Raw genomic sequence first — 22,958 nt, forward strand, 5'->3', positions numbered from 1 at the left:
ATTGCAGAGAATAACGGCCTCTTGCAACTCCATTGATGTTTCCATCAAAAGCACTGTTGATGTTCTTCACCAGTGAATATAAGCTCTCTCTCTCTCTCTAAACAAACCCATCAAAATAGTAAATTCACAATTAGTGAGTGCTCATGATTAAAGTTCAACGTGACTAACAATGCAATGGGGTTTCATATAAAAATGAAAGGCACTAAAAAGCTAATTGATGCAAGATTTGCTACCCATACATACATACATACAGCATATTTTGTGTGATTACCACATAAGCTGAACCCATTCAGAAAGAGAGATGTCAGGCTGTAAGGCAGTGATGGAAAAGCTGAGCTTTATTTGTCAAGGACGCCATGATGGCACAGCCAATCAGCACAACAAACACACCATGATTAGACAACATGCATACAGGCACCTCATAAACATTCCTGTTTTTTTCTGCCTCGTGATTCAGCATTCTCACTCATATAGATTCACATCATTTATATTATATAATATTATATCTGATAAATAAAACAATCAAAATGGCATGCATCTGAAAGTCTGTCTCAGGGTAGAGAATCAGACAGCATACAGTGCTTTAGAGCTCTTTGTGTTTGTTCTGTCCACTGTAAATATAGAATAACATATTTGTAAGTTCCTTGAAGGGTTATTCAATAACAGAGCATTTCTTGCAGAAGGACATGAAGGGCATTCAGTGCCCTTTTCACTGCAGCATCCAGTAGTGCAATGGTGCAGTTATCAGACACTATTACTTCTACACCATGTAAACAACAATGACCTTAATTCACACTTAGAGTACACAACATAATAGGAGTATGTGTGTGTGTGTGTGTGTGTGTGTGTGTGTGTGTGTGTGTGTCCATATTCCTTCACTTCTTCCGTGGGACTTTGTCACCAAGTGGCACGTTATCCATCAGCATCTGTGAGGAGAAAACAAAATGACGTCACTTAGGCAAAAATGACAACAAACAAACAAACCCTGAGCCCTGACTGACACGTCATCACACTGACTCACCTTCAGTAGTCGGGAATAGTACGTCCTGTCGTCCTCCGCCTCCCCCCTTGGCACCTCCACTTGGTATCTCCGACAGGCCAGCAGCAGCTCATTGGCATTGTACAGCGGGGCCGGGTCAATGGAGTGGCCGTTGATGAGGCTGACCAGGTACTCTCTGTAGTGCTTCCCTATGGGGACAGCCGTTTATTGGAACATTTCAACCCATGGAGAGAGAGAGAAAGAGGGAGAGAGAGAGAAAGAGAGAGAGAGAATGAGAGAGAAAGAGGCAGATAGATGCCATGTTTGCTGACCAGTCTGTCCTCTGAGTCACCTCCTCACTCCAGGAACTCACTGTGAGCTGCTGCTGACTACATGACATGTTTAATGGAGGCAAAAAGCAATGCCTTTTACTGTAATCTTTCAATCTGTATAAATGAAGGACATCCATTTCAGAAACATGATGGGGGGAAAAAAACTGGTGACAGTAACAGTAACACGACAACATTGACAACAAAACAGGTTTTAAAAATAAAGGCCTTGCAGAATGGAGGCTGTGTGAATAGTTCACACAGTCCTATGTATGACAACAGCGCTGACAGCACACAAGCACTGTACCCACACAGACAAACATTTCACTCCACGCACTCCAATACACACACACCAGGGTGTCTACAGGTATAAACAAGTTCAATTTAAGACTTTTTTTTTGTAAGAGATTGTATTTCATCCTCAAGTTTAATCTCAAATTTCATTTAGAAGTGGTATTAAAAGCTATTATGTAAGGGATAATGTATAGAGCGCCTCCGCTGGAGCGTCGGGGTCCTGTTCGCCCTGTCGGGACTTATTTTCCGATAATGACCGGCGTTCTATACATCCACCTGCTTATTACATGGCTACTTGCCTAAACCAAAAAAAAAATCCACATGATATGACTCTACATTGATTTGTTAGTTTCATTTTTTGCTGAGAAACAAATAGTTCCCAACAAACGCCGAACTTGAATCAAACATTCTTTAGAACACAGCTGATCAACCGTCTGCTTTCTCTTTTGAATGAAGTTCCATTGCAAGAAGTGACCTGACTTATTGCGGAGTGATATGGAAGACGTGAATAAGAAGCACAAAACCCATTTTACTTGACAGCGGTCTGTTATACTTAGTAAATATCAGACCACCGAATGTTGGGAAGGCCCATTCAAGTGAATAGAGCATTCTGCAGCATTACGAAGAGGCGTGTAATAAAATCCAATAACATGGAACAGTATGTTAAAATGACAATAATTGGTTTGCCTTTCTCAAACTTCTTTGACCTGACCCCTGGCCATGGTAGACTTCAGGGTCATAGGGCACACCTCACCCTTGCAACATGCACATCAGACCGCTTTACTAATGTAAAATATAATTACAATAGTTGAATTGCTTTACTCAGCATGTTTGAGAAATGAGAAATAATTTCCAAAACAACAGCAATTATATACTGTAGGTGCCATTGTTTTGGGATGTTTCCCTCAAGCAAGTATTATGGAACCACGGACCGAAAGAAAAAGATACTAAAATTACGTTTGCAGGAAGTTATTACGCTGGTGGGAAGGTTAAAAAAGTTAATGTAATAACTTCCCACCAATGTAATAAATCACTGATTTAGTGAAACGTTATCTGTTTTTATCAATTGTACGGGTATACTTGTCAACAATTGTCTAAACCAATCTTCATCTTACATGATTCTGTTGGATAAATTCATTGCTGTGGCAAAATGTGTTAGTTCAATGTAATAACATTGTGTTTTAAAGAGAAACTTGACTAGTTTGTGTAGTTCAGTTATTTGTGGTTTCAGGAAACCTCTCAGCTATACAGGAAAAATGAATGAAAGTGGTCCTTCAGAAAGAATAATGTTGTGTCCCTTGCCTGTTTTTTTTTATCGTTAATAAGTTTGAACCATGTACACTGTCAAAGAGATTTAATCTGACCCAATGTTCCCACACCTTCTTGAAATTCATTGACTTTTCAAGGATTTCCCAGGTCCAATTCCCTCAAATTCAAAGACCCAACAGTTTAAGACATGAATCAAGGTTAATTGTTTACAATAACTTTATAGCTTTACAGAAACTCAGAGACAACATTTAAAAAAGAGAAAGGCTTGAATGTGTCAATGCTTATCAATTTACCGTTCGCAAAAGCATCACGGTCAATTGTGCTATGTTTCAGTGATGGCTGACAAAGTAGTTCTCTTGCCTTCTCTAACAGAACATACCGTAAATCCTCAAATTGTGGCCGCGGTCTTTTATTTAGTTAGGCTGCGCAAAGCACTGGCCTTTATTTGGGGCAGGCCTTTTTCTTATTAGGCTTCTGTTGTAGACTTTTATTCTTAGAAATAAAAGTAAAAGGCTACTCTTAAAGTGGGCCAATGCTATTCAACACTTCCTGTAACCGGCATACCGGTAGGCTATCAAAAGCAGAAGATTTTCGGTTTGGTTTGGGATTTAATTTTCTTTTGGATTGTTTTATTGCTAAATGTTGGGACTGATGGGCACTGAAATCTGGGGGGTATTTGATGGTTCACGGTTAAGTTTCATGTAGTTGAAAGAGTGTCAGGATTTTCACCCACTGTTTATTGCGAGACAAGGCAGCCGGTTTCATTCACTCATTGAATGTGTGCTGTGCTGTAATGGAAACCTTATTGCGTAGCCAAATAGCCTAAATTGAGTTATTTTTTAAATTATGCACAATTTACTTTTTATTAAATTCGTAGGTTGGAATGCCTCGCGGCAACAATTGTGTTTAAATGTAGTAGTAGCCTATGCCTACTGCTTCAGCCTGCAAGCTCAGAAGGGGACGGCAAGCACCTGGTAGCTTGAGAGGGACGTGTTGTAAACCCATGGTGTAGGACAACGACTTTTCATTGGCAACAATATTAAACCTACCAATGTGAGGGGAAAATGACAAAGATGGACCTTAACCTTTGATACTCGTGTTTCTGTAAGATTTTTGAATGGACTCTTCTGTTTAAGTTTAGCCAAGTTTGTGTTTGTTCCTTATAAGTGATACTTCTAGTGCAGTGTGAATTCATTCTTCCGTTGGAAACTAATCTAGTTCTTAAAGTTCTTATTATTTGATACTTCTGTTCCGATAACAGATGTTCAGATGGCAAATCATGTGTTGTATGATGTTAGAAATTTTCTTAATGTCCTTGATTCTTAAATAACCGATTGTATTGACCAAGTCATTTGTGTGTGCAGAGAGGGTGTAATGATGCAATGATGCAATGAGATTATGATACTTTACGAGGTATAAATGTGTTTGTGAGAAACAACTGATTGTCTCTTGGCTGCACAGACTTTGTCTTTGTATCCTGATTGCCTGATGCTTATGAGACCTCTCTGCACAGAGATTAATAAACTCCTAACCAGAAAGACAAACCTTATTTCAGACTCACTCAGTATTTACAGACCTTTAAGCTAAATTTCTTCCACACCAACAATATAAAATATTAAGAAGAGCTCTTTTATTTAATTGAGTTAAATCGAAACAATGTCTTCTAGTGCTCGTGGACTGACAGCCCTACTGGTAGGCAATTATTACCCCGGCTTGTATTTGGGGGCCAGCCTTTATTTGTCCGAATCGACCACGCCCCCAGCTATTATCCGAGGTCCAGCTATAAATAGAATTCTGGACATAATTTTAGGACTTACAGTACGGTATACAAATTCAAACAGTTTTAATTACCCATGTCTATTTATGTCTATTTTCAAAGCTATGATTTCCCCCCTCATTTTCATAGATTCTCATGGCTTTTAAGGACCCGTGGGAACCCAAAGGACCGTTAGAAGGTTTATTTGCACACTTGCTATGTTCTCCTTTTTAGCAACATTCAGACACACATACTGTACATGATGCTGCATCTTAACATATGGAGGTGTAAGGTCAAGTGTTCCTACTGTCCATAAAAGATAACACGACTGTCCCACGCTTCAGTTGATTGCTGAGAGTTGGCCAGTCCTCTTGAGCGATGGTTGCTTTAAATAGAAATACCTATGCTGAAATTTTCCTGTGTGCCCAGTAAATATTCAGTCGAGCACTTGTGATTGTATCCATGTCATTTAGGGTCCAGGTTGACAGAAAAAAATAGGGTTAGTTAAGGGTTATGGTAAGGGTTAAGGTTAGGTGCCTTAAAGTTGACGGTGTGGGCCCAAAAGACAATCAAGTGATTATCAGGAGCATGCTCTTAATCACACGTCATGTCAGTTAACAAAGTACCATCAAGCCTATTTCCTTTTTAATTCTACTATTTCACAATTATGCTTTTGGAGGTGTCTTGTAATGTGTAACCTACAGTATAGTGTCGCCTGCATCTGTACTCCCTCTCATTTGAAAACGAAGGAACACAATGGGTGCCAAAGCAACCAGGGTCAGGGACCTGTCCGTCTAGCTTTGCCTGGCTCCTAGTAAAGGTGATGAATAATACGTTAAGGTAAAAGTAAGGGGTAGAAAGCTTTATGGTCGTGAGATTGGTTTAGATGATGACAATTGTTGACTTTACCCTTACAATTGATAAAACACATACCATTTCACTAAATCAATGATTTATTGCATTGGTGGGAAGTTATTACATTAACTTTATTTAACCTTCCCACCAACGTATTAACATTCTGCAAACCTAATAATTATTGGGTTATTACGTTGGTTGGAAGTTATTATGTTGGTGGGTTTAAAACGTGCAGATTTTTATTGCCTTGGTTTTTACGGTTTTCACTGTTGGTTATTAATGTCAAATGAGTAACAGGCAACACAACTATTGGCAAACTTTTACATAGCCTCCTTCTAGCCATCAGTTAGCTCATGTTTGCTTGTCAACTGCTCACCAGAAATGAACATTGCATGACAGTCCTCTGCGATCCAAGACAGGTTCTCTTCAAGTTGTTTGGTTTTTCAATATTTATTTTAACTAATCAAATAGCAAACATCCTGACTTACATCCACATCTCATTTCCAAATAATAGCCTACAGACACGGACACAAGTTGCACCCTGGGTCTGAGTGTGTGTTAGTGTGTGTGTGTGTTAGTGTGTGTGTGGGACGGTCACTCACTCGCAGAGGCCTGCCTGGCCAGGCTGTGTTTGAGCTCCACAGGCAGAGTCAGACTGCTGGCCCCCCTCATCCTTCTGTTCGATCACTCCACACAAACCTGAATCACACACACACACACACACACACACACACACGAGAATGGGAGAACGGGAGAGAGAGGGACTGAGAGTGTGAGTGAGTAAGAGCAAATGCAAGTGAAATCGTGTGTGTGTGTGTGTTGCTTTCTAGAGAGAAGAGGCAGAAAAAGCGGCAGGATGGTGGAGGTCTGGGCGACTTGTGAAGTGACCCAGTGGATGCGGAGGTGTGTGTGTGTGTGTGTGTGCGACGTACGAAGTGAGCCAGTGGATGTGGGGGTGTGTGTGTGTGTGTGTGTATGTAAGTATATAAGTAAGTATATGATCCCGTGAGGGAAATTTGGTCTCTGCATTTATCCCAATCCATGAATTAGTGAAACACACTCAGCACACAGTGAGGTGAAGCACACACTAATCCCGGCGCAGTGAGCTGCCTGCAACAACAGCGGCGCTCGGGGAGCAGTGAGGGGTTAGGTGCCTTGCTCAAGGGCACTTCAGCCATTCCTACTGGTCGTTGTTCGAACCGGCAACCCTCCGGTTACAAGTACGAAGCGCTAACCAGTAGGCCACGGCTGCCCCACAATGTGTGAAGCAGCACAACAAGTCTCTCTCATTGTGTCCTGTTTTACGCCTCCATCATGCTGGGCCTACTGATGCTAACCCTAGAGATAGAAATAAAGATAAGATAGAAAGGCAGAAACGAAAGAGAGAGAAAGAATGAGGGAGAGGGAGAGAGAGATAGATAGGTAGAAAGAAACAAGAGAGCGAGAGAGAGAGAGAAGTGGGTAGATAGATAAATACCGGTAGATATATAGATAGAAAGAAAGCAAGAACCCACCTGCCTGAGTGCCAGGAGGTGTGTCTGTGTTGAATGCCACCCCTTCTTTCTAAAAAACAGGACAAATAAATATATAGGACAAACAAAATGGCTGTGCAGCACAGAAAATGTAAAGACACATTTTTGATCATATTTGTTGAATATTTCTGTGTACAACGAGGAACTGTGGGTCTGTTTGCACCTGCTGTGGTTGTGTGTGTGTCTGTGTTTATTATGTATGTGTGTTTACATATGTTTGTGTGTTTGTCTGTCTTTCTCTTTCGCTCACTGTGTGTGTGTGTGTGTGTGTGTGTGTGTGTGTGTGTGTGTGTGTGTGTGTGTGTGTGTGTACGTGCGTGCGTGCATGTGTGTGTGTACCTGCAGCAGGGCCTGCAGCCTGGCAGGCTCCCAGTCTCGTAGGTAGAAGAGGCAGTCTCTGGGGTGATGGGCGTGCAGCCCCGTCACACTGCACTGGATCACCGAGCACGTCTGAGTGCAGTGCAGGGGGGTGGGGATGGGGGGCAGACCCGTCAGTCATGCCCCATCACACATGCAGATGACAAGTAAACAAATCAACACACCTCAACCCACTATCTATAGCCACACATGCCACAAATCTCTTCTCTGAGATAACCTGCTACACAAACGCACTGTATGTGTGTGTGCATATCTAGGCAGACTGTATGTGTGTGCATATCTAGGCAGACTGTATTCAAATGTCTGTAAAATGGCTTGTAAGATATTGGGCACCAACTTATGTATCTCTAACAAACTGTGACTAAGCAGTTTCAATATAAAGGATGATAAACACACAGACATTTTATATACTTTATTTAATTCCACTTCACAAGCCAAGTTTTATTAGGAATCAAATTTCTAAATAATCAAGTAGATTAAAGCTATTCAGCAATCTATGATACGTTTTAAGCACGCACACGCACGCACACACACACACACTTACCGTGTGGAAGGGGTTATTGCAGCCACTGCAGAACTGGTATCTGCACTGTGAGCAGCAGAAGTGCATGCAGCCACCTCTGGCCAGAGCGTACTGGAACCTGCAGTTAGGACAGGCTACAGGGAGAACCAGGGAGGTAGGGAGGGAGAGAGGGAAAGAGAGGGAGGGACAGAGGGAGAGACAGAATAGGGATAATGAGGGAGGGGGGAGAGAGAGAGAGAGAGAGAGAGAGAGAGAGAGAGAGAGAGAGAGAGAGACGGGGAGTGAGGAAACAAGCAACAGGACATAATGAGAATAAACAGTGGAGACAGGGAGAGAGAGAGAAAGAGAGTAGAGAGACAGACAAAGACAGACAGACAGACAGACAGACAGACAGAGAGAGAGAGAGAGAGAGAGAGAGAGAGAGAGAGAGAGAGAGAGAGAGAGAGAGAGAGAGAGAGAGAGAGAGAGAGAGAGAGAGAGAGAGAGAGAGAGAGAGAGAGAGAGAGTGCACTGTGCATAACCCTGAATTGAGAGCTGAATTGAGGGCTTATTATTCCAGGACTGGAGAACCACGTCCACTGACCCAGGCCTGACATGTAGCGGAGAGGAGAGCTGGCCAGTCAGCTGCAGAGAACTACTGACCTCTCAAAGGCCTGTCAACCGTCCTGCGCGCTCTCTTTACTGAGCAGGGAAATGGGCAGAGAGGGGAATAACTGATAGTTCAATTTTACACCACTCTTCACCTGACACAAATCCTCTCCATTCACTGTCACTATGTGGAATCACAATCACTATGTAGAATCACAATCACTATTTAGCATCAAAGTCACTATGTAGAATCACAATTACTATTTAGCATCACAGTCACTATTTAGCATCACAATCACTATTTAGCATCACAGTCACTATTTAGCATCACAGTCACTATTTAGCATCACAATCACTATTTAGCTGACACTATTCAGCTGAGTTTCCTCCATCACAATGAGTGTGCATGACAGCATTCATGATAATAAACCATTTGCTGTCCTAATCCCTTTCAATATAACGTGTGTTGAACTGAACACTCTGTCTAACTGCCCGGTTGGAGTCCTTGGGATCTGTTCCTGGCCACGGTGACCAGAGTGAATGTGAGTTTGGCAGAATCGGGTGGACTCACTGATGCCGTTGTCACGCAGGTATCCGGCCAGACCCTGTCTCTGGTACTCAGGGTCATTCTCTCGCTTCCACGACTGGAACTGCTCACAGGAGAGACCAGTGTGCTGAGACTCCCACTGTTGGACAGAGAGAGAGAGAGAGAGAGAGAGAGAGAGAGAGAGAGAGAGAGAGAGAGAGAGAGGGAAAAGAAGGAGAGATAGAGGAGAGAGAGGGGAAAGAAAGAGAGAGAGAGAGAGCAGAAAAATGAGAAAGAGAGGGAGTTCAAGTGATAGAAAGATGAAGGGCAGAGAGAGGACAGAGTGAATGGCAGGATAACTTCTGGACATTTAGTGGGTCTTTTCAGAGTGAGATCAAGAATGCTCATTTAATGAGGTAGCATTGTGGCATGATGCTTACAGGCTTCTTGCACTGGGCACAGAAACTGTTGCGGCACTGGAAACAAGTGACCTTGAGCTGCTCGCCGTCATAGATGAAGCCGTAGGAGCACTGAAAAACACCCGCATCAATAAAGCAGTGAGAGAGAAAAGCAGCACGCTTAACACCATTAGTGTGCTGAATGCTCTGAGGTGGTATGCTGGTCTATGGGGTATTAGTGTCATGAGGTGGTGTACTGGTCTATGGGGTATTAGTGTCATGAGGTGGTGTACTGGTCTATGGGGTCTTAGTTTCATGAGGTGGTGTACTGGTCTATGGGGTATTAGTGTCATGAGGTGGTGTACTGGTCTATGGGGTATTAGTGACATGAGGTGGTGTACATTTCAAAATAAATATAAGTTGAAGCATATTCTAGTTAGCCTGCTGAGACTGCACTAAGTTATAATGTAAACAGAGTGGACAGAATATGAAAAAAGCGGACAGATTTCCAGTTTCATGAATAAGGCGGATTGTGTGTCCTAATGGAATATCAGGGGACTCACGTGACTGCACCAGAGGAACTTGGGATCCTTAATGAGGGCCTGTTCGGTCAGCTTCTTATGAAACAGCTCGTACACCTCAGGTTCTAAACACTCTCGGAGCTACACACACACACGGTTTAAACTTGAAAGATTGATGACTAGAAAGCCCCCCCCACACACCCCAAGACACACACACACACACACACACACACACACACACACACACACACACACACACACACACACACACACACACACACACACACACACACACACACACACACACACACACACACACACACACACCTGAATGTCAAGAGTGGAGAAGTAGCTGTTGAGGTGTTCGGGGTCGTTAATGTCGGGCTCCCAGCACACAGGGCACACCATGTCTCTGATGTGCTTGTCCCTCACGGCAATGGTGAAGTGCTGCTGGAAGCAGCTGCAGCACACCGAGCACTGGCACGACGTCAGAGACTGCATCTGGAGACGCACACAGGGACAGGTACCGCAACACTCTTACACACCCGGCATTTGGAGTGAGCATGCTCTTCAATTGGGATGTGTTGTGTGTGTGTGTGTGTGTGTGTGTGTGTGTGCCGGACTACACCAGGAACACAACTGAAGTGTTATGACCGCGAAATGGTAACAATTCGTTTTGTGGTAACAATTAGTCTACTATAACTATAATAATGAAACTGGCTACAACAGACGTGAGAGCGTTGCACACATTTAAAATAATTAAACCAGTCTTCTAAGACTATTTTTATGTTTTGCAGAAGGAACGTTTCAATTGCGCGGCCACACTGTTTATTTTTCTAATGCAGGAATGATCCCATTATAGTAACACATTCATATTGAAGTGTCTGTGAAAAATCTATGAAAATCAGGCATAGAAAAGTAGGTCTGTGCACGGCAGGAACAAGTGTGCTCTTGACTGACTAGAGAGCCGCTCTCCTGCAGAAAACAAGACAGCAGCCTCTGCACAGAGTGGCTGCTCTCCTCCTGTGATCTCTGAGCCAAAGCAGGCTGCTGGTGCTGAAGCCTAACGTTGCTGCTTCTACACAATATCTTGGGTGTAGTTTTCCTCTTCTCCCTTCTACGCTCCTTTCTCTGCATCTATCCCCAATGAATTTTAAACTCAACATAGCGCGGAGTCATCTCGATGCTAAATGGAACAGGAGCCAAAGCTACCACACACAATTGACAAAGCTATTAAACACAACAAACTGTCAGGACTGGAGCTGTCCTCTCTTTTCCATCACCTCTCTCTCCCCCTCCGGCTCTCTCTCTCTGTCCCTCCATCTCCTCTCTCCCCCTCTCCCACACTCTTTCTCCTGCTCTCTCTCTCTCTCCCTCCCTCTCCTTCGGTCTCTCCCTGTCCCTCTCTCTGCCCCCCCCCCCCCCTCTCCCTCTCTGCCTGTAGAGTACCTTGCTGTGGGGAAAGACAGAGAGGCAGATGGGGCATTCTTTGGCGAGCACGCGCCGTATGAAGTCGCGGTCGTGGGACTCGCGCACGGCCTGCACCACGTCCTCCAGGGTGTAGGGGGCGGCGGGGTCCTGCAGCAGGGACAGGGCCAGCTCACTGCGGCCCCAGCTGGGCAAGTCGTACACCGCCAGCAGCCTGCGGCACACGCGCTGGAGGGAGAGGGAGACGGAGAGAGAGGGAGAGAGCGAGAGAGAGAGCGAGAGAGATAGAGAGAGAGAGAGATGGATAGCAAGAGAGAGAGAGAGAGGGGGAGAGACACGCGGTAAAAAGTCTTACATTTTCAATGATACAGCACCTGCCATAAAAGCAGGAAGTAGTGGGTGAATGTGTGTTGGCGCGTTTGGAGTCATCTCAGATCACAGGCGCTGTGTGCCGACAAAAGGGCCCTGCAGGGCCTTGTCTGAGGAGCACATCCACAAAGACTGAGAGCCGGCCTATCACAGTTGACACACTGATGATGAAATGCTACCGCCACAGGATGACAGCAAAGGCATCCTCGCCCAGAGACCTCCACAGTTAAACCCCACACAGATGAGAAAGTTATAACAAATGATCCTCTTAACAGCTTTAGCCCTTTAAGAGCTCCATCATCTGCAGAACTGGTTGTTTTTAGCACAGTTGCTGGTACAGGTTTCTATCCGGACAGGTCAAGCCAGCCCATGTTTGTGAGCAGGTAGACTAGTGCCGTTTTTCACACTTCAATCTATCTGGATCACTGATACGAATGTCACCAAAATTAGCAAGATTAGTCACCTCATCCATAACAGTCTCAGTAAAACTGCTGAGATATTCTCAGCTGATGTGGCATCAGTGAGAGTGGATGATATACCAGCCAAGACCTACTTCTACTACGGTATATCATATTGTTTTATGATGTATACTCCTTGTGCTGTTTGTTGTAATGCTGGGGTACACAGGAAAAGAATCAGGAAAAATGGACAAATCTATAAGCTTCTTGGGACTTGTAAAGCTGCCAGTTTCTGTAAAGTTGTCTGAAATGACCTGAACAGAAGATTTTAGGTTCTGTTCAATGTCCTGCTGTGGCGCTGAGCCTACCTGTTTGTCTGGGAGGTGGATGTTGATGGGGGGCTCAGGCTGGTCACTCCACATGCGCTGGTGAAAGGGCTCCAGGAGGGGGCGCTGCAGCACGGCCAAGGCGCCCCTCACCTCGCCCCCGCTCAGCCGCAGAGCCTCCCCGCAACGGGCCACGTCACTGAAGCCCAGCGCGCCCAGCTCCTTCACCTGCAACACCACAGGCACACGCTGACCAGGGCTGACCCGGGGGGAGAGCCACACTCTCACCCTCTTTAAACTGGGTAAGGGCTCACAAACACATCACAGACCAGAGCAGCAGCACAGAGGGCATGCTACTTTGTCTTGTTATTGCCATCTCCATATGTGTGAGCTGTTCAAAATAAGGGTCTTTTTGGCCTCTCTCGTTGTTACGCTGTATGATGCTCTGCAACAAAGTCCTTGTGCTTTGGAAGCTCAACCTACACAGCAAATAACATACATTTGATACAGTACCTTAGGACATAACAGACTAACCACAATGTGTGTCTGCAAGGTGACTTGAGTAAAAGCATCTGCTATATGAATGACTGTGGTGTAGGTGCATATCCCATGATTAGCACAATTATATTCATTTGAACAGTGACAGGAAAAAACCCTGCCACTAGTATGGTCTGTGAAGTCTGCGGTGAGACTGACCTTGGCCTTTCTGTCCCTCAGTGCCTGTTTGACTGCCCGCTCGGTGTCGCCCCCTGCTGTCAGCCAGGCGTGCTTGGCCTCGGCTCTGGACAGCTGCACACCTCGGCTCAGTGGCTCCTGGGAGCCGTCAGCACGCTCCAGGGGCTCTGCATGGAGGGCTCGGGGACCCAGCGGCACCGTGGCGGCCCGGGCGCAGAGCACATCCAGCAAAGGGGGCAGCTCGGTCTTCAACCAATCACAGGGCACGACACTGCTGTCGCCAGAGCCGCGCACGCCCGCGTACACCTCCTCTGGACTCACCCCCTTCCGCTCGCCTTCCTGAGGAGTGAGAAAGAAATAGAGAGAGGAGAGACAGAGAGAGCGAGAGAGAGAGAGGAGAGAGAGAGGAAAACAGAGTAATGAGAGAGCGCAAAGAAAGAGAAGCAAGAGCGACGAAGAGAGACAGAGGTGAGAGGCAGAGAGAGAGAGAGAGAGACAGACAGACAGACAGAGAGACAGATAGAGAAAGGTTCAACAAAAAAGCCTCTTCTCTGAAAAAAAAAAGCTTCAAAATCCCTGTCTACAAATCCACAGGCTTTAAAGTGTGTACACAACACACTACATACCCAACAAGCACACCCTCACACTTACACACACACACACAATGTCACATTATCAGAAGACACAATTTCAATATCACCACTTAGTACAATGATTGTTCATTAGGTCTGGGATGTTGTTTGGGAATAAAAACTATCCATCATTATATTACTTACCCATGGATGTGCCACAGCTAAAGACGACGTGTATGACACATAGCCAAGTAAAGTAAATACAGGTGACATATCCAATATCAAGGTGTGCAAGCTCATCTTTATGGGCAGTGTCAGCCAGGACCTGGCATACTGTATCTCTGTGCATGGAGTGGACCCAGCGCAGGGTACAGCCAGGCCCAGGGTTGACCAAAGTTATTACAGTTACAAAAATGCAGACTAAAACTAGCAGTCCAAAAAAAAATTCACTGCTCAAATAAATGCTAAATAAACTAAATCTAAATTAAAACTAAATAAAATGGAAAAATGCAAAACTGACTAAATTGAAATAAATTAAAGACTAAAGTAAATACAAACAAAACTAAGACTAGTCAATTCTACAAAATAAATATATAACTGAGTTTGTACTCATAACACTAACTAACACTAGGCGGAAATCAAGCAAACAAACTAAGCGACTGGAGTGATGACTCACGCGGATCAGCTGGATCAGCTTGAGTCCTTCCTCCCTCATCAGTCGCTGGCGCTTCACGTCCGGGTCGTCGGACGCTGGGCCCTTGGTCTTGATGGACAGCTGTGGGAAGTCCCTGACTGGGGACGGGGTTCGCAGTTTGGGGGGCGAGGGGGCGGGCTCGGGCCGCGGGAGGTCACACATCTCGCAGGTGGAAGATGGTGTGTGATTGGCGTAAGTGCAGAACTGACACACCCACTGAGAGAGACAGAGGAGAGAGTCTTGTTGAAAAACTTTTTTCTAAATGTCACTTCATATGAATTTTGCTTGCAAAAGTGTTTCTTACAAAAGAGTCAAATTATTACACACAAACTGGTCATTATAAATGAGCGGTTTTATTTTATTAGCTTTGCTAGGACAAATATTGTAAAATGCTAGCATTTACCCCCACATTCTATATGGCTGGTTAAATGATTATTCTGTACACTAAGCGGTCAAGGAGTAGCCTGGAAAGCCAGCCCGGACTTAGCCCCGTCCATAAAATTTTAGGTTGGGAAATTGGGTCTGGACTTGTTCCATTGAGAAGCAACTATGCCCTAACCAGAGCATTTCGGACCAATCAAATTGTTTGGGCGGGCTTGTATGATAATGGACAGATGAGCAACAATGCCTTGTCTATCACGTCACCTGAGCATGCTGAGCACGCGGTTGATTTTGTTTGCAATAAAAAACGCTGTTGCTAGATGTTAGATTTTGCTATCGCCTGCTGTACTAGCATTTGTGGAGAAGAAGAATGGTTCAGGTGTTCTTTTTATAGCTCACGTTAGGCTATTTCATTACTCTGATTGGTTAGGTCTATCCAATTGAGTGCAGAGGCATTTTCCCCCCTGTATCGGTTGAAACACGCCCCATAATTACGTCCCAATGGAGCAGTATCAGACTCATATTCTGACTAGAATTGAGTATGAAGATGTCAGGCTAGTCAAGGAGCTTAATGTGGTCAATCAAAAAGCGAGAGAGTGAGAGACTGATACCTGACTCTCCTGAAGACCAAGAGTGGGTGCAGCCGGACGTGAGGGTGTGGCAGGCGGACGTGAGGGTGTGGCAGGCGGATGAGAGGGTGTGGCAGGCGGGCGTGTGGCCAGACGGGGGCGCTCACACACCTCACACAGAACACTGCTGCCCGAGTTGACCACTGTGCAGCTCTTACACTGCCACTCTGCCGGAGGAGGACACATCAGTTACCCCTGGGTACACACACAGCTCCTTCAGCTACCGCTGGGTACACACACACACACACACACACACACACACACACACACACAGACCACCTTCAGCTACCGCTGGGTACACACACACACACACACACACACACACACACACACACAACACCTTCAGCTACCGCTGAGTACACACACACACCTTCAGTTACCGCCGAGTACACACACACACACACACACAGCACCTTCAGTTACAGCTGGTACAATACAATATTAGAATACAATATTACAGTGGAGGTGAAACAGAGAGATGGCAATCAAGAGAGAGCGAAGGAGAGAGAGACTGAGTGAAAGAAAGAAAGACCGAAATAATGAAAGAAACTAAGAAGGAAAGAAAGACAGAGAAAGACAGACAGAGACAGAGCGGCTGATCTCAGACCTGTGATAGTGGAGGGCTGCAACTCCTCCAGTGGTGCGCTAGTGGCTGCCAGTGCAGTGGCGGCCAGACGGGGGCGCTCACACATGCCACACAGCACCTCCTGCATCCGGTTCAGTGTGGTGCAGTGGACACACTGCCAGGAGGACAAGGATGCACTGACGGACAGACAGGAAAGAACAGGACACCAAGAACAGACCTGTCAGAATCAATTATATTTCACATACAGGTACTTAAAGAAGCCCTATGCAACAATTTTAGCAAAAATGACCTTAATTATGCAGGTTGAGAGTCGTTCTGATGGTTCTACAACACTTTTTGGGTCGTTTGGTGGGTGCTTCGTCTCCCCCTAGTGCTTCTCCGCGGAAAAACCGAATATGCAACTTTCTGGTCGCGGTCCGAACACATCCGGATGTAACTCAGCGGAAGTATCCAATCGCGCCTTCGAAAATGTAGTCAGATTGTAGTTTCTAAGAAGACTGCAAAACGGATTCCGACTCCCTTGGGTGAACTTCGTTTTTGTAATGTGATTTGATAGTCTCTTGAACAATGTGTTTGCTCGACTGTTTTATTGTGAGCCCTGTATGTGTTTAGCTTGGTTTCTTGATGGCTACCTCGCTAGCTAATGGGGGTTTAGCGTAGCAGTCACTTGCTACCAAAGCTGCAGGGGGAGCCATGTCATGAAAAATGCGAGCCCAAATCAGGCGAAAACCCAGAAACAGCAAAGGAATAACCAGACTTGCATAGGGCTTCTTTAAAACACCTCTAGTAAACTCAAGTCTCTCAAACACTGCCAATTAAACTGGCCTTGCAAACTATATACCATGCCACATGAATCCATGCTAGATGTACATGCTTTCCTTAGAACAGCTTGTATTGTATTGACTCTTAGAAGTAGACACTGTAAAGTGACCAAGAAGTTCTACAGTAATTTGTAAGAGTGCAAAGTCTGAAGTCTAACTAATGCGAATATAACAATTAAGTAAAATCAATTTGTTAATTTAACACCATGGGCAGGACCTGAAGTGCAAACATGGATGAGTCAAATGAGGGTCCACGGTCAGTGTAGGCAGCCGTGGCCTACTTGTTAGTGCTTCGGACCGGAGGGTTGCCGGTTCGAACCCCGACCAGTAGGCACGGCTGCCCTTGAGCAAGGCACCTACAGTAACCCCTCACTGCTCCCCGAGTGCCGCTGTTGTTGCAGGCAGCTCACTGCGCCGGGATTAGTGTGTGCTTCACCTCACTGTGTGTTCACTGTGTGCCGAGTGTGTTTCACTAATTCATGGATTGGGATAAATGCAGAGCCCAAATTTCCCTCACGGGATCAAAAGAGTATATATACCTATACTATACCTGTTTTATTTGGTTATCTTAGTTTACTTTGTTTAACCGCATACTTATACTTAAGCAGCAGGTGGTCACGTCTCTCCTGCTCACCTGATGGACTTGGAGGGTTTGGCGGAGGCCACGGTGATCCTGCTGTGGCTGGCGCGTGCTGGGTGGGAGTGGTACAGCCGGTCGCATTCCGAGCACAGCCTCTGCACGCAGACTGGACACTGGGCAGAGACTGGGAAGATCCCACATATGGTGCAGTTATCTGCATAGGGACAGTGGGGCAGTATTAATAGTAGTAGTCATTTAGTTTAATGCCATATCAGTGTCTATGGCTATATCGTTGCAAAAAACATAAAAAAAAAAAAGATATAAATTGGAGATTAAAACAAGCAAATTAGGGTGTTTTCACTCATAGTCCCTTAAAAGAACCAAACTCAGTCTACTAAAACAAAAGGAACTCCGTTCATTTTGTATTCACATTATGAGCTATGTAGCTGCTCTGGGTTATATTTTCATCATCATTCATTATCAGGTTGAAATAAGTATCATAATCCATAATTGGTGTGGTGATTTTGTTTCATAAATTAATTTCTTTTCTGAAATATATATATATAACATATATTCAGAATTAATTCTGGTCTGAATTAATTCTGAAAAAATATTATAATATATATAATATTCTCTTGAACTGTCAGTCAACACGCCAGCCAATCACAATTTGTACTGTAATTCAATGGTAGGCCCGCCCCACCTGGTTACTGTTACTATGTCCAACTTTAGCTCACGTCCAAATGACAAGGGAACAAAAGCCCAACTGAAGAAGAGTTCGACAGAGACATAATAGCCTAGCTACATTCTACATTGTTAGTTTGGATGAAAAGATTCAGTCTAATGTTAACATTAGAACAACCTTGTTTGGCTGTAGCCAAATTAGCTTACAAATGTCTGTATAAGTATAAGTATATATACTCTTTTGATCCCGTGAGGGAAATTTGGTCTCTGCATTTATCCCAATCCGTGAATTAGTGAAACACACTCAGTACACAGTGAACACACAGTGAGGTGAAGCACACACTAATCCCAGCGAAGTGAGCTGCCTGCAACAACAGCGGCGCTCGGGGAGCAGTGAGGGGTTAGGTGCCTTGCTCAGGGGCACTTCAGCCGTGCCTACTGGTCGGGGTTTGAACCGGCAACCCTCTGGTTACAAGTCCGGAGCGCTAACCAGTAGGCCACGGCTGCCCTATAGTAGGCCTATCATGAGCCCATCATGAGCCCAAACCCATGGCGATTTGTGTTCACATTGCACACCGTGAACAACCGTGCCGCTGACTTCAAAGCGAACTACCTCCGTCTAAGTTTGGTTCGTGTTAGAGGGGTCTGAGTTTGGTTGGCGTGTTCACATAATGCAGAAAAAATGCCGAGTCATAGATGGATAAGAGTTCTTTTAACCCTTAAAGGTGTAGGTTTTTGAACGTTCTAAGTTCCGCAACAATTGAAGGTTCTAAAATTCTATGTTTAATTCAATGAACCCAGATATTCTTTAGAACGTTCATTTCCCAACATTCCCGTACTCCTTTAAGGGTTAAAAGCCTGAAAGGGAGCAAGTGTGAAAACACCCACAAATAAAAGTAGACATTGAGGCAAAGAGTGTGAAACCAAGTGATTCATAACCAGCGACAGAATAGGAAGAACTGCGAATAGACAGATGAAACAGTGTGCAAGTGTGCAAATGAGCTGTTCAGTTTCAGTTCAGCATTTCAATATATTCAATTGATCCAGTTGAGAATTGAGAAACAGCAAGTACCAACTGAACTCAGGCTATACTTTCATCATTTAGCAGAGGGGCTCAAAAAGTCAAGGCTCAAGGCATACTATTTCATCAGTGTCTGCACTCCCTGGGACTCAAACCTGAAGACTCCAGTAGTCTCCTACCATTTCAACCTGTGGAGGCCAAACGTAGCCGTGAACTGAGGCGCACGGCACGCGTGTGAAGGGGGGGGGGACGCCCTGCGCGCGCTGGTGTGTGCATGCTCACCCTGCCTCTCAGTGGTCAGCGCGGGCTCCCGCTTATGGGCGGCTCTGCTAGGGTGGCAGTGGAAGGCCATGTCACAAGACTCACAGTGGTCAGCGCGGGCTCCCGCTTATGGGCGGCTCTGCTAGGGTGGCAGTGGAAGGCCATGTCACAAGACTCACAGTGGTCAGCGCGGGCTCCCGCTTATGGGCGGCTCTGCTAGGGTGGCAGTGGAAGGCCATGTCACAAGACTCACAGTGGTCAGCGCGGGCTCCCGCTTATGGGCGGCTCTGCTAGGGTGGCAGTGGAAGGCCATGTCACAAGACTCACAAAAGCGAATAGAACCACACGGAGCACACAAGACAGAAGCCGTGCCGCCACAGAGGGAACAACCTGCTCCAACCGAGAGTGGGCAGGAGAGAGAAGGAGAGACAGAAAGAGGGAGAGAGAGAGAGAGGAGGGGAGAGGGACAGAGAGGGGAGAGAGAGGGAGAGAGGGGGATAGAGAGAGAGAGAGAGAGAGAGAGAGAGGAAAGGCAGGAGAGAAAGAGAGAGTTCACTGTCTGATGAAAGCAATGCAGTGCAATGCAGCAGAGGTCCCGATAGGAAGCAAAGACAGTCAGCGAAGGCAACATCTCATATCAGCAGAATGAACTCAGGACAGAACGCCAGAAGCTGTTAAGAGACCCAACCTACCAGTGGACTTAGTAGAGGAGGATGCTTTGGGTGGAGTGAGAGATACCACAGGCTTATCCTGCTTTTCCCAAGGAGCATCAGAGGGGGAGCCCAACACCTTCTCCTCCTGGGGAATGGAATTCACATGTTTTTTTCACCTTAACATAACGTTTCCAAAATCATTTTAATGGCACATAACCTCATAACACCTAAGCACTTCTGCCATTGTCTGAGCGGCCCTCTATAGGTGATGACCGACCTAGCAACTTTCTAGTGACTGCTGTTGGTGCATTGGGGCAGCCGTGGCCCACTGGTTAGCACTCTGGACTTGTAACCGGAGGGTTGCTGGTTCGAGCCCCGACTAGTGGGCCGCGGCTGAAGTGCCCTTGAGCAATGCACCTAACCCCTCACTGCTCCCCGAGCGCCGCCGTTGAAGCAGGCAGCTAACTGCACCGGGATTAGTGTGTGCTTCACCTCACTGTGTGTTCACTGTGTGCTGTTTGTGTTTCACTAATTCACCGATTGGGTTAAATACAGAGACCAAATTTCCCTCACAGGATGAAAAAAGTATATATACTTATTCCCCTCTACATTATATCGGAGTTATGGTCATATTTTGTTGCAAAAGACGCATGTTTCCTTTTGTTTATTATTGCGCTTCTGAACTGTAGGGGGAGCCAGAGAGCAAATCTTGTTTAGTGCTGCTTTAAAGCTAGCACAGGAATAAGATAAATACAGGTTGTATTAACATTTAGACTGAGATAGGGGGAGACATTTACATAGGGTGAGAAGAATAGAATTACCTGCTGAAATACTGATGGAACCAGTGTCTCAAAGAACTCTGGATGAGGATGAGACTCCTTTGGAGAGAGAGAGAGAGAGAGAGAGAGAGAAACAAGAAACAGACAAAACCTTAAATAAAGATACTTAAAGACACTCCCCACATGTAACCTCTAGACTGATGGCTAAGATTGAGAGAAATCCAGACCTGGATGAGCATGTCTAGTTCCATCCTCAGACTCATGACCTCCAGCGTGACCGAGGACACCTTCTGAATATCTGGTTCTTGGACTTCATCGGGGAAGCTGAGACCATCAGCTTGTTGATTGGTATAGCCATAGAGACAGAGCACTGCCCGACCCCCCTGAAAAAACAATGAGAAAAACAACTGAAAGTCCCACTCTGGTCCTTCTGAAATGACACAAACCTTTTCACATTAGGATGGTATTGGAAGTGATGTGTCAAACACACCTTGTTAGACTTGAAGTGGTATACAGATCACTGCTACTATGCGTCTGTGCACTTACATGTTACTTCTATATATAAGTGCTCGCATGTGTTGTCGCGTGTACATGTGTTAACATCGGTGTATTATGTGTGTGCATTGTGTTTACTGTTAATCTGGAGCCACATTGTTGTGTGTTACTGTGTACATGCATGGTATATTGTTGAGATGACAATAAAATCTACTTGATTAATGAGAACACCTTCGACTACCTTAATGGCGTCCACTGTTGCTCTGAAGACAGGGTTATTGTGCTTTACAGTCCGCCAATACTTTGGCCTGTTGGAGCTGGTGAGATTTGATCCATACTTCTCTAGGATATTAAGAGCTGTGGAGAGTCTCTGCAAAGACCCTATGATCTAAAAGGAACAGCAGCAGATGCACACACACATGCACACGCACAAGCACGCACACACGCACACACAGAAAAACTGAATGATGAAAGAGGCCAAAATAAAGACAACTTAATTCTGAAAATTGTACGGCTGTCTTTAATATCACATTTCATATTGAAAAGCAAACAGTCAGGTTTTAATGTAATATGTCACCACTGACTATCAATTGAGTTTAATACAAGAAAATGTATGCATTCCTATGCTCACCTCTTTCTTGTTATTGCCAGCACTGTTTTCCTTCAACATCACCTCTGCTGAGATTTGTTGGTACTTGGCAGCAGGTGGTAGGGGAAGGTTGGCCATGGCACATACACCTGCCCGGACTTCATGGGCTGAGCACGGCGAGGAGAGACACGCCTCTGCCCTGCTTCTGACCTCCTCAAGCTCTTCTGACAGACTGTCCATGGCTAGAGACCGAGAATTTTCATTAACAATGAAACTCACAATAATAAACTTAGAACTCACAACAACAATCTCAAACAGCAATTTTACTTAGTTGAATACTGACTTTCAAAACCACATCGGCCCAATGATTTTCACTAATACCTAGCAGCTACACTATAAGCAGTGACAAGCAGAGACTAGGTCGGTAAGACAGACAGACCTCACTGTGCACGATTGTCACTACAAGTGACTACAGTAGTGACTACTAGCTAGAGCTACTCTTAGCCTGTTAAACCAGTTTGGTTGTCATTGTGTTGGTGGTAACACCTAGTAATTTGTTATTGAGGTGCGGTTATTTAGCTATAGCAGCTGGTAAAAATACAGAACTGTGACAATGACATACTAGCTAGCTAACGTTAACTTAGCTATCTCAGGGACCCATGCCACTCACATTTTGTTTACATACCTATGGCGATAACTGCTTTTAAACGCAGATATAAAATCGGAGTGACGGCTCGTCGTAAATCAAATCCCACATGTTCTGTCACGTTGTATCCACCACTAGCTGCCAAATACAAAACATTATCGTGCTTCAAGACTCCATTGCATCTTGCTGCAACACAGTAACGTTAACCCTCGGACTGACAGAACCAACATGGCTGAGCCGAGCCTGCTATCGACTCTCTTCAAAATAAAAGATGCACGCCTCATGATTATTGTCAAGATGTCCATCTAGTGGTTTGTCAATGTCATTGCAGGCAAACTGGTGTAGGCCTCTTGACGAATTTCCACGTATTTAGGCTAATTCGTTTGTGGTAAGACTACTTCTAAGCACATGTAGAAACATTGC

The 22,958-nt window shown here is 45.1% G+C and overlaps 1 protein-coding gene across 1 annotated transcript; it reads right to left on the bottom strand.

Moving 5' to 3' along the window:
• Positions 1 to 320: 320 nt before the first annotated feature.
• On the bottom strand, positions 321 to 22,769 carry LOC125294271 (E3 ubiquitin-protein ligase RNF31). Its single transcript, XM_048242810.1, has 23 exons — positions 22,575 to 22,769; positions 21,932 to 22,131; positions 21,542 to 21,688; positions 21,033 to 21,188; positions 20,848 to 20,904; positions 20,066 to 20,171; positions 17,462 to 17,621; positions 16,028 to 16,182; positions 15,403 to 15,587; positions 14,393 to 14,626; positions 13,166 to 13,483; positions 12,512 to 12,697; positions 11,398 to 11,604; positions 10,276 to 10,449; positions 9,991 to 10,089; positions 9,470 to 9,559; positions 9,075 to 9,189; positions 7,937 to 8,049; positions 7,354 to 7,464; positions 6,997 to 7,045; positions 6,085 to 6,181; positions 1,022 to 1,187; positions 321 to 926 (listed from the first exon to the last, which is right to left on the bottom strand). The coding sequence occupies exons 2-23, from the start codon at positions 22,127 to 22,129 to the stop codon at positions 876 to 878; spliced, it is 3,174 nt and encodes a 1,057-aa protein (XP_048098767.1). The 5' UTR covers positions 22,130 to 22,131; positions 22,575 to 22,769; the 3' UTR covers positions 321 to 875.
• Positions 22,770 to 22,958: the final 189 nt, after the last annotated feature.

Source organism: Alosa alosa, chromosome 1, assembly GCF_017589495.1.
Source record: "Alosa alosa isolate M-15738 ecotype Scorff River chromosome 1, AALO_Geno_1.1, whole genome shotgun sequence".
In the NCBI taxonomy this organism is placed as follows: Eukaryota; Metazoa; Chordata; class Actinopteri; order Clupeiformes; family Clupeidae; genus Alosa; species Alosa alosa.